At 32.0% G+C, this 12276-nt stretch overlaps 3 protein-coding genes across 3 annotated transcripts; all 3 read right to left on the bottom strand.

Moving 5' to 3' along the window:
• Nucleotides 1–1921: 1921 nt before the first annotated feature.
• Nucleotides 1922–3436, bottom strand: LOC115712787 (non-functional NADPH-dependent codeinone reductase 2-like). Its single transcript, XM_030641146.2, has 4 exons — nucleotides 2964–3436; nucleotides 2630–2873; nucleotides 2371–2550; nucleotides 1922–2281 (listed from the first exon to the last, which is right to left on the bottom strand). Exons 1-4 carry the CDS (start codon nucleotides 3284–3286, stop codon nucleotides 2054–2056), a joined length of 975 nt encoding a protein of 324 aa, XP_030497006.2. The 5' UTR covers nucleotides 3287–3436; the 3' UTR covers nucleotides 1922–2053.
• A 5459-nt stretch (nucleotides 3437–8895) lies between these two features.
• On the bottom strand, nucleotides 8896–10011 carry LOC133036746 (protein FAR1-RELATED SEQUENCE 5-like). The gene has a single exon (XM_061113477.1). It carries the CDS (start codon nucleotides 10009–10011, stop codon nucleotides 8896–8898), a length of 1116 nt encoding a protein of 371 aa, XP_060969460.1.
• Nucleotides 10012–10054: 43 nt separating this feature from the next.
• LOC133036745 (protein FAR1-RELATED SEQUENCE 5-like) lies at nucleotides 10055–10789 on the bottom strand. The gene has a single exon (XM_061113476.1). It carries the CDS (start codon nucleotides 10787–10789, stop codon nucleotides 10055–10057), a length of 735 nt encoding a protein of 244 aa, XP_060969459.1.
• Nucleotides 10790–12276: the final 1487 nt, after the last annotated feature.

Here is a 12276-nt window from a genome sequence, read left to right as displayed (position 1 = left end):
AACACTAGTAAAACACTAGTAGAACACCGGTGAAAACTTAACACAGTATATTGCAGTATGAAACTTATAAAAAAATACAGTAAAAAAGTAAAAAATACCGCCTGGCAGTATTTTTGTAAAAAAATAGCAAAAGTTAGTATACCATGTAAATTTCCCTATATCTATTATAGCTCATTATATTCTTAATTGAGTTGGAATAAAATACAAAAGTTGCTTAAAAGAAGTAACACATATGTATCTTATATTATAAAATATTATATTAGAATTTAAAATTGAAACAATTATTTTAAGAATAACTCATAGAAATAAGTAACTAAAATTAATCTATACATTTTTGTTAATTAAAAGTTTGGTTAGCATAAAAAAAAAAAAGATTAAAATGTTTCTTTTCATTTTAGTCATCTTTTTTAGTGATAGATAAAAAAATATATACGTCTTATTAAAATAATTACTTTAAAAAATAAATTATAATGATATTATGTTTGAGTTAAAACAATTAAAAGTGTAACTTAAAAAGATTTTTGAAATAATAAAATTTAGAGAGAATAAATTAATAAAAAATTATAAAAATAAATATATTTTGCTCATAAAAAAAAAAAAAAAGAAAAAGAAAAAAGAAGAAAAACAAAACAAGACTGAAAGAGAAATAAGATAGCATCAATTAAACAAAACAAAAATATAAAAAGGAACGTTTATTTAGATTTCGGTATAACAGGCTCTATTAGGACCAATTAAATGATGAGGTTACTTTTGTTATTATTTTTAATATTACGTATATTATTAAAAATTTCCCTTTTATAAAGATATTAAATTTTGCAGGTAGTTTTATATTTTTACTATCGCACGGGAACTTTTATAAAAATACTATCTTACACCTTAGTTTTTTTTTTTTTTCTTTTATACTGTATACACTTGAAAATACAAACGAAGCCTCCATCTTCAACACCTATAAATTACTGTTCGCGGTATGAGTGGTACAAGCTTTGACTGTTTTTCTAAACCAATCCGCACATGCACCGCGAAATTAAAAAACCGCAAAAATCACACTACAAAAAATGGTATAGTGTGGTACGATTTTCGCAATTTTTACTATAAAATAATAATAATGTAAATATAAATTTTGATAAGGAAATAATAATTATAATAATAATAATGTAAGCATGTTAACTAAAATTTAACAATAAAATATTAAAAATGATATAATGATAAATATAAAAGTATAATATTTATTGTGATACAAATTTTGCATCATGCTACATTGTGATCTAAATTTAAATTACTTTTTGTTATTTAACATATTTACATCACAAGTTAACACACTATTAAAGTAATTTTTTAACAAATTAAACTATATTTTACATTTATATAACTTATTTCTATATAATATATAACTATAATATTATTATTATTATTATTATTATTATTATTATTATTATTATTATTATTATCAAAATTTATATATACATTATTATTATTTTATGGTAAAAATTGCATCGCAACGGCATGTTGTTTAACTATTTTTGTAGCGATGGAGTTAGGTTCTAAGTTTATTATTATCGAGAGTGACTCGAGATTAGCTATCAATGCTCTCAATGGGAAGGAGTCTCATTGGGCACTTAAGAACTATGTCTCGTTTTGTACTAGGTCCTCTCCTTCTTTTATTAGTTGTAACTTTATAAATGTTAGTAAATCTTGTAACTATGTTGCCCATAATGTGGCTAAGTAGGCGTTTATCCACTAGATGTATGGCTGTATTCCGGTCTCCTCTTTGCCGGAGAACCTGCTTTGTAATGACCGCGAGGTCTAATTTTGTTGTTTTATTTAATGCATTACTACGTTTATTTTCAAAATACATATAAATATATATATATATATATATATATATATATATCCGAATCCGTACTTTAACTACATCAATTAATATCTAAATAGTTATAGGAGAACTATTATAGCAAATTGGAATATGAAGTCAAACATAGCCATGAACCTTTTATTCAAACACACCAAGAAACTAGGAAATTGATACATAAATGTACAAACATTCACAAAGAGATTAGATCTCTCCATCCCAGAATTCTTCAAGTGATTTGTAGGGACCATTTTCAGGTGAAACAAAACCCTCACAAAGACTAGTTCTGTTCTGTGGAATCAAATTAATCTTGTGAAGATCATCCTCTGTTAGTTCCCAATCAAATATGTCAAGGTTCTCCTTCAATCTTTCCTTGTTGTAACTCTTCACCACAACACTTGCCCCTTGCTCATATATCCACCTAAGACTAACCTACATAGCATAACCATATATATCATTACCAATTTTCATGGTAATTTTATTAGCTATAAATTCATTATAATATATAGATATAGATGTACCTGAGCAACAGTCTTTCCTCTAGCTTTGGCTATATCTATAAGCACTTGATTATCCCAAACCTGATTGGTACCCCAACTAGCTCCTTTAGCTCCTAATGGTGAGTAGGCAGTCACAACAATATTATTATCACCACAAAATTCTCTTAGCTTTTTTTGTTGCCAAGTTGGGTTCATTTCCACCTACAAAATAAGATTGTTTACTACTTAGCCATTAATACTTACTTATATATATGTTATACATAGGTGTAATAATACGAACTTGGTTGACAGAGGGAGGGATAGTAGCAAAAGAGAGAATGTTTTGAAGCTTCTTGCAAGAGAAATTGCTAACACCAATGGACTTAGTGAGGCCAAGTCTTTGACATTCTTCCATGGCTTCCCATACAGATTTAAAATCCATTGGCATTAGGTCTTTTTCATCAGTGGGAAATACAGCCCTCCCTGGCTTTGCACTTATGGGCGAGTGTACCAGATACAAATCAAGGTACTCTAGCTGAAGATTCCTAATAATCAACAACAACAAGAATAAAATAAATTAAAAGAAAGAACAAAAGGGGATACACATAATAATTTGAAAGTGAAAACTGAATTACCCAAGTGATGTTTTAAGAGAAGGGAGAACGAGATGAGGGTGGTTATCAGTAATCCAAAGCTTGGAAGTGATGAAAAGTTCATCTCGAGAAGCAACAAGGCCAAGTTTTAGAGCTTCAGCTATGGCTTCCCCAAGACCCTGTTCTGACCCATATACAGAGGCCGTGTCAAAGTGTGTGTAGCCAAGCTTAATAGCTTCCAAGACTGCATTTTTAAGGGGAATTGAGTCTTTGTCGTTTGAAGCTGTTCCAAGACCAATTACAGGGATGCTCCTCAGGCCTGTGGAGGAACCCAAACCCAGCTTTGGAATGGTGGTCGATGCCATTATTTTTTGCTTCGTTGACTTTTAGATCAAATTTCTTTAGCTAGGCCAACTGGGGTTGGTTTTTTATATAGTTTTCTCTCTTTTTCTCAGAACTTTTCTTCCGTTCCTCATTCGTCCACCATACACTTACAGGGCACATTTGCTTTGCCACATGTCAGCAGAAGAGAGCAGCACCAATAAATTGAATATTCCCTTGTCATGATTTGCTGGCCGGTTTAGTTGGGTTAATATGTCTGAGCATTTTGCTATTAGACACTAGCACCTTTGTGACATGTCACGTTGCGATTGGTTAGTGATACTCCCTAAAAGCTATTATATTAAATTATATGGGACCCGATACTTAGTTAGACCAATAGCAATATTGACACATAGGAGGGTGCTAAGCACTATTGGTGCCGTTTAGCATTTCTCAATATATCTTTACCAACCATGCTGAATAGGGTGTTGATCAAATGCCCACCCCATCCAAACTACCTGCATCACACTACACTGAAAATACGGTTTAAAATCTTTTGTAGTATGGTTTCAGTTTGCATTTCACCAAACCACGCAGTGTGATGAACTTTGTAGTTTTGAATTTAATAATAGCCGTTCTAACCGCACCGCATTATATATTACAAAAATACAAATTTTTATAGTAAGATTTCTATTTTTAAGCAACTCATATGGATTCGTTTGGTATGGCATATTACACCGTATTATATTGTATGGTATTATATTAAATTGTATTTTATGTAATATTTTTATGTAAAACTATATGTGATATTAATTTTTATGAACACCTAAATATATAATATTTTAATATAAATTAAAGTTTAACATAGTATTATATAAAAATATGATATATAATCCAATTTAATATAATACAATACAATACAATACAATACGATCTATTACGACGTTCCAAACGAGCCCATAAAGTCTAAATCATACAATTAAAATTAAGGAACATTCATATAAATTATCCTCATGTTTTTCTTAACTTCTTATTATTAACATATTATTATTGATATATATAAAATATAATATAAAATATATATGTATATTATATAATTTTTTTAGAGAGAATTTAATATAATAATTTAATTAATATATATGTTATGATGTTAATTAATAATTTAATAATTAATTATATAATCTATTTTTTTTATTTAGTTGTTGAAACTTTATTAGACTAATTTTTAATTTTTATTTTAATGTTTGATAATGATGTTAGTGTAAACTATCGAAACTATATCGCACCGTATTTTTGCGAGAGGTTTTTATGGTTTTAAGGTCTTGCAGCGCAGTTACAGTTTGAAAAATTACGAAAATTAATTGCATATGCGGCTTGGTTTGAAAAAATAACCTAAACCTGCACCTAGGGCCGACCCTGAGTTGAAATGGGCTATAGGCTAATTTTTTTTTTTTTAGGCTTTTACTATAAAGATAAATAGTATTTATAAAAATTATTAAAAAAATATGTATATTTTGCATATAAGTGTTTTGGCATTATATGTATTTAGTTATAATGATAACTAAGGTGTTTTGACATTATGTCTATTAATTTATGATAATAATAACAAATGAAACGTAACCTATAGAGCATTATTATGTATTTTTTTTTAACTTTCAATTTTCTATTCAATATTAAAACAAAACTCATTTATAGTATTAATTAATTAATCTCAATAAACAAATTCTCATCAAGCCATTCTCTTTTTTTTTTTTGTTTTTTTTTTTAAGCTCACCACTTTATACTATAAATAGTGGTTGGATAAGTAAGAAATGTTACCCATAAAAGTTTGAAGAGACAGGTAATAAAAGTTTGCGGAGAAAATGAGGTGGAGGCATAGACTTCTCAAGTTGATGGACATAAGAGCATCTCCGGGCTTTCTTTTCTCACTATTACAAATACAAAAATAATAAAAAAATTGGATTTAATTGTCACGAATTTGAGCTATAGCACATGGTTTCATAAAACCGTACGATTTTCTCGATCTAAATAAAACAGGTTTTACATGAAGGTAAAACTTCAAAGGATGTTTGGTGAGGTGGACATATTATGTGGCAAAACATTGAGATGTGTTAGAATCATGGGGTTCCATCTCAAAACCAATTGACAATGAGTGGAGTAGCTCATGTTCTTATATATGGCTCAATACTTTTACATTTAATCCATGTGGGACAATGTTCTCCAATATCCCCCCTCAAGATGGTGGCTATTTTTGCTCACCAATCTTGAATCACCTTATCATAGGCCTTGCCATTTGCTCGCTTATTTTTGTTTGGATCTCAGGCATCTTTGCACCATCTGGATCTCGTGCGGCTGGCTAACAATCTGGATAGGTGTGGATCGAAAGCCCGCTAGGGATATGACTCTGATACCATGTTGAGAATCATCGGGTTCCATCTCAAAACCAAACCAATCTTGAATCACCTTATCACAGGCCCTACCATTTGCTCGCTTATTTTTGTTCGGATCATGGGGTTCCATCTCAAAACTAATTGACAATGAGTGGAGTAGCCCATATTCTTATATATGGCTCAATTCTCTACCATTTATTCTATGTGGGACAATGTCCACAACATTCCCCCTCAAGATGATGGCTATTTTTTGCTCATCAATCTTGAACTGTATCAGAGTAGACATGGTCACTATCTGTATAGGTGCGGATCGGATAAGATCTGTTTAACGCCTAAAATGTGACTTCCACTAGCGGTGGTTGTAGTATAGATCGGGCGGTCGATTCCACAGGGAAGTGATTATGGACAAAAGCGTTAGTAGAAAAATAAAAACAAAAGGTTAATAAAAAGTAACAAATAAGTAACCAAAAGAGTTTGAGGATTTTTGTTTTGGTAATAAATATTAAAGGAAAGCAAATAAAGGTGTAATCAATAATAAAAGAGAGAAAGGCTTCAAGAATCATCCATATGCTTGTTTAGCTATTTTGTACCTTTGATTCATTAAGTTGACACAAATGATGTAACATTAAAGTTCATTATATTTTGAGTATACAAGTTCTTAAAAATAAAAGAAATAATTTAATCTTATGTAGAACCTAGAAATGACATCATACATCAAGCAATAATGCAATAAAAGATTAAATATAAAACTAAACATCAATATTATTTTTACTAAATAGTAACACATAGAAAGAGCATGACTAATCCTATATATTTTTAGTAAAAATAATGACAAAGAGATAGAGATGGAGATGGAGGTGATAGTGAAGGAAATGAACATTAATATTACTTTTATTAATTTTTGACACATAGGGAGAGCATGACTAAACCTATATATCATTTAACAAAAAGTAAATAAAAATGAACATAAAAGATAGAAATGAGCAATACTACCATTACTATAAGGGCTTTTATATAAAACCTCACTTGAGGTTTGAGGTTTGGCATACCTCATGTAAGACAAAGAAAAAAGTACCGGTTCTTTAGGTTACATACTTGCATATAACTTATTCCAATCCTTAAACTACACCGTTTTGTAGGGTTAAAAAATATAAAAATTTAGTTTTTTTTATTTTTTCGAAATTATGTATATAGTTAGGGGTATTTATGGAAATTTCTTTTATTGTTGAGTTGTATTTTCTTTAAGCTATATTGTATTTGATTTGAAGGTGTGTTGTCTCTTCTCTCTCTCCCACAAGTTATCCCTATCCTCTCTGAAATGCTCGTCTCCGCCCCGAGTGATCATCAGCAGCCAATTGATAAGGATCATGACGATGTTTGGAATAGTGGTGCGCCGGGTCTCGGTACGGGTGCGCTGTATCGGGCGGCGAGGGTGATTATCCACAACTTAGAGACAAGAAGTATGTACTGGGGTGGAGGTAGTGTAAGACAACTGATCTCTTTCTCTTTTCCGAAAAAAAAAAGACTAGAAGTATATTTGTATTTGTATCAATACATTAGGGGCTTTACTCAGGGTTTCTAATTGTCTCTGACTTTGAGTCTGGCCCAATCAGTGGAAGGCTTTGTTTGAAGTTGCTATAGGTTCGCAATGTATAAGGGGTAGAATTATATAGTTTTGAAGCTTTAGACAGGATGTTTTAGTTGTTATGGGATATGGTTAAAATGTATTGGGTGGCTCACATTAAAAAACTAAAGTCTGTTGAAAAGTGTCATGTGGTAACATGAAGATCTATTTCTAAGTTAGTCATGTGGTACAATTTTACATCTTTATTTTCAGTTCATATTAAAATCTAGGGATAGAGCTACGGTTTCCTCTGCCATTAGTGTGTACTTTTAATAAATATGGAAGGAGGTAACTCACGGACATCTCTCTATATTCTGCCTATTGCTTCTGTTGGTACCAGGGAGTCTATCATTTGTGATTATACTTTTGTTGATACTTTTCATCGTTTGCAAAGTTTTAAGCAAAGTGCTACTTGGATCAAAGAAATGCAAGTTTAAAAAGAAAAATAAATACCTAATGAGAAAATGTTGTTTGAACAGAAATAGAAATGGTACTTTTTTCAGCAATGGGTTTACAGGTTTATCATGGAGGATTCAGTTTGTTTTGATGTTTAACATTTCAATATTATTCTATGAATATGTTTTGCATCAAATATGTATATGTGTGTTTACTCAAGCATGCGATGTGTATTTGGTTTAGGTAGGAGCACACACTGAAATAGAACTTGAAGATCGAAAACTCAGAATTGAAGATGCAAAAAATGCCACATTTGCTGCTATGGATGAAGGAGTAGTGCACAGTGGTGGCGCCGTATATGTACATCTTTCAGAACTGATTCCTTCCTTTAAAATTACATTTGATAATTTTGACAAGCAAATTGGTGCTGAGATCATTGAAAAGGTATTTTTTGTTTAATTATTGAGTAATCGTTTTATTTACAGGAAGACTTTTTATTGTTTGCAGCTCAAAAGATTATTCAAAGAGTAGAGTAGAGTAGAAACTGTCATTCAGCATATGTTGGATTCAATGATTGTAAATTTGTGTATTCTTTTTAACAAAAAGTTAGATTCAATGATTTGTTCTTAATATGTATTTATCTGCTTAGGCTGGAGGTGCCCCAACAATGAACATATTAGTAAATACAATGGGCAGCATTGAAGAATCTCTTAAAAGCAATGATTGGTCAACAAGAGAAGCTCATACATTATCAACTCATGAAGAAATGGATATAGCTCATTACATTAGCCCCCATATGGCTGTAATGTATAGGTATTATTTAGCTTTATTTTAATGCTTTTGTGCTTCAAATTATATAGCCTAGCTTGTGAAACGGTTATCCTCCACCACAAGTGAGGGTCATTAATAAAATTTGGAGGTTAGTCCAACACATATGATATTTGTCACTTTTTCAAAAATAATGACAAAAAAATTAATAATAGAGTCCATTATAATAAGTTGGCTGTGTATAGAATATACATATATATATCTGCATTGATTTGCATTAATGAAATGAATTTGATTGTTGATAATCAAATAATAGATGAGAAGTTAAAGTTATAATGAAAATATAAATCATAAATTCAGCATTATCAATAACCAAGAAGATAGGTTAAAAACTAAAAAACCACGATTCAATAACCAAAATATAAGTTTGCACAAGATTTTTTTGATAATTAGTTCATACATAATGAAACTCTGATTATAACAGCACATATAAAATGGTTGTAGGTTGGGAATGTGCTTGAGTCGTTGTTGTGTGTGAATTGAGCCTCCTAATTGTTTCGATCAACCTTATTGTTGTAAAAGTTGTTAGTATCGATTGGTTGGGGCTCGCTAAACATGAAGGGATGTATCTTCTGTGTTTTTCAAAGGGTCTTCTTTGTATGAACAAGTTGACCTGTTGTTGGCCCAATTGATTGCAAAGGCGACACCTTTTTTGCTTCCTCGAAAAATCTTCTTCAATAGTGTTGTCATTTTCTTTTGCTTTGCCTTTTTTTGCCTCACGACCTTTTGTCTTAACTATAACTGGGTCTTGTACAATTCTCCGTTGTATGTATTCCCCTCTTGTGGTAGTTATTTCATCATCATTAATAATAATTTGACGTTGTTGACACAAATTTTTGAATTTGGATGTCAATGCTATTATTTCTTTTTTCGCATCCTCGTAAGTGTCCTCGTGTTTTGTTGCATATTGGGCCATACAATTGAATGCGGACGTCAAAGTTCCCCATCTTGTGGTTTGCAATACATCTGTGGGCACCCTTAAATGGGGAGTGACATTTAGATTTATTCTTGTCTTTGCATCCTTTCTCCAACGGTCCTTTATTAGTGACGGAGGAATTAGTTGAATATTTTCATTTTTCATGACAGCGAACAAGTGCCTACACGCTATCCCATCTGTCTCGAAAAGCAAACAAGTGCACTTCATGTGGTTGTTTATTTCATTCAAGGTCACCGAGTGACGTACCAAACCAGTAGGAAATCTTTCCAAATAAAATTCTCGAGAGTCAGTGGTTCTATCAATTTCCTTTGCTTTGTAAAATAGACTGTCTTTTATTTGCTCCGCCACCTTATCGTACATATTCCTTGTGTAGTACGTTGCAAATTGTTCATGGTACACACTCAACACGTCCCGTGGAATATGGGGTGATGAGTGGTTGCTTTTGAAGTCATCTTCAAGCTCATTGTGTCGTATCTTTTGTAATGCATTATCAATTTGACCAATAAAGTCTCTTAGCTTGAGTTTACTTGACAAGAATTGGTTCAAATATGAATTAGTTGACTCTGATCTTTGAGTTGTCCTTGATCCAGCCATAAAATGACCGCGAAGAAAAGTTTCTGCCCAATTTCTCTTTGTTTCATCGAGCTTTGACACCAACCATTTGTTTGCGAATGAATTTCTCCATAACTGATTTCCACTCCTGTTCCCACTCTTCTTCCTGAAAATAGTAATGATACAAGAGGTGATTCATGGCTGTTTTGAAAGAGGGATTTGGGACTGCTTTTGAGGCATTGGTTGATATAAGCCAAGCACACAACCGGTGTACCGCATTTGGCATTACAACATTAATGGCTTCTCGCATTGCCTTGTCACCATCCGTGATAACTACTGAAGGTGGTTTGTTATACATCGCATCAAGGAAGCACTGTAGAACCCATATAAATGTTGAGGCACTCTCGTCACATAGTAAAGCAAGTCCAAAGACCGTTGTTCGAAAGTGGTGGTTCACACCAACAAGGATCAATAATGGCTTCTTGTAAGCATTTGTCTTGTAAGTCGTGTCAAAAGCCAAAACATCTCCGAAAGTTTGGTAATCTCGCCTTGAAATTCCATCACACCAAAAAAGATTTGCTAGCCTTGTCTGGTCGTCTATGCTGTAGATTCCATAGAATTGGTCATCCTTTCTTGCAAGACATTCCAAATATCCTAATGCTCCCTCAGAGTCGGTTTCTGTTTCAGTCGATTTTGCCTTATCACCAATCCAATTATAAAGGTCTCTACTTTGGAAAGGGACATAATCCTGACCACCTCTTTCTTGTGCCAAATGATTTAGTATGTGACAAGTTCGTATCCCGGATCTTCTCATAGACATAACTTGCTCACCAATTTCTGTGGTTACCTTCCTGTTGGATCTTAGGAATTGGTTTTCTATGGGCAACACTAAGTTGTGATTGTGGTGTGGCTCAAAGTCTCTCACAACCCATGTATTGTTTGACCTGTCCAAATTGACTCGTATACGTGCTGGGCAACCCACTCTTGTTATTGGTTTAGCTATTCTTTTTCGATTTTCCAAGTTTATCCACTTATTTTTTCGTGTTCCCTGTCTTGAGCAAACCCAAACACGCTGCCATTCATTGTTTTCAGTGTCCTTTCTAACGTCATGTTTTCTAACACTGAATCCAATCCACCTTGAGTAGCTATAGTAAAAAGCTTCCCATAGGCTGTTAGTTGGTAGCGATTTGTTGAGTAGATCTTCTTTTGTCAGGTCCCTGGGTTCTTTCTTTGATTTCGAGTTGATTGATTAGGCTTAACCAACAACTAAATGATTCATCATCTATTTGGGGTGGTGCGGTGTCCTCCATGAAATTACATTTGTAAGGACTGTAGTGGAAATGAAAATTTAACATAGTTTATCTTCTTTGCAAAACTATGAAATCCATTCTATTTTTACATGCAAGATTGAACGTTTTCCAGATTCTGTTTTAAATATATCTATATTATAATTCACTAAGATATTAAAACTTTCTGAGGGTGCTTCGAAGAGTTGAAGACCTGAATAGAATATATTGTAGGTAATGGTTTATCTTAACTACAATACACGCATAAAAATAAATAAATAAATAAAGGTCACCCTGTGAATCTCGTTTTACTTACCTTGTTGTAGCCAATGGTGCACTATGATATTCACCTAGTTCAGAATGACTAAATAAAATTTAGTAGTGCATATTCATCTAGTTCACTTATCGCACATAAAACTGTTTTTTAATATGTGCAACTGTGGATTGGTTAACTTCCACAAGTCCTTTGCAACTGTGGATTGTTTAACTATTCATTGGTCTTTTGCACTTTGATATATTTTACTGTCTGACAACTATGAGAAATCTATATTATGATTATATGGAAAAGAATGATAGAAAGTGTCCAAGTTTTCTCATAAAGTTGAGAAAACTTCCTATGTAGCCTTCTTTTAATGTAACCCATGAGAAAATTAATTGAATCCGGCTACAATACTACATCTGACTATCCATATCCCCATTTTTATTTAAAGAGAACTATATGTATTTCACACCTTCACTTTTTTTTTTTGAATAGATTTCACACCTTCACTTTAAGAATGTGAATTTGAAGAATACATTTTAAATACTCTACTATGGGTAAATCTGAAAACAAAATATTAACAACTCTCTTTTGAAATTAAATAAAATATTAAAGACTTATTAAGTGTCCCATAAAAATACATTGAAAGATTTACACTTTCTATAGACTCCTCTAATAAATAAAATAAAATGAAAAAAATTGAGGGTTTTCTGCATGGGTTCTTGACTTATACAAAAATGAAAATTGTATTATTTTTTCAAC

Source organism: Cannabis sativa, chromosome 4 (assembly GCF_029168945.1).
Source record: "Cannabis sativa cultivar Pink pepper isolate KNU-18-1 chromosome 4, ASM2916894v1, whole genome shotgun sequence".
Taxonomy (NCBI): Eukaryota; Viridiplantae; Streptophyta; class Magnoliopsida; order Rosales; family Cannabaceae; genus Cannabis; species Cannabis sativa.
This window is presented reverse-complemented; position numbering and strand designations above follow the sequence as displayed.

Bases quoted from the DNA above. Each gene is read 5' to 3' on its own strand.
- LOC115712787 (XM_030641146.2), bottom strand. From the start codon at position 3,286: ATGGCATCGACCACCATTCCAAAGCTGGGTTTGGGTTCCTCCACAGGC. The intron at 2,874-2,963 runs GTAATTCAGTTT...GTTGATTATTAG, and splicing joins TCTCTTAAAACATCACTTGG to GAATCTTCAGCTAGAGTACC. The intron at 2,551-2,629 runs GTTCGTATTATT...CTTATTTTGTAG, and splicing joins TCCCTCCCTCTGTCAACCAA to GTGGAAATGAACCCAACTTG.
- LOC133036746 (XM_061113477.1), bottom strand. From the start codon at position 10,011: ATGGCTGGATCAAGGACAACTCAAAGATCAGAGTCAACTAATTCATAT.
- LOC133036745 (XM_061113476.1), bottom strand. From the start codon at position 10,789: ATGTCTATGAGAAGATCCGGGATACGAACTTGTCACATACTAAATCAT.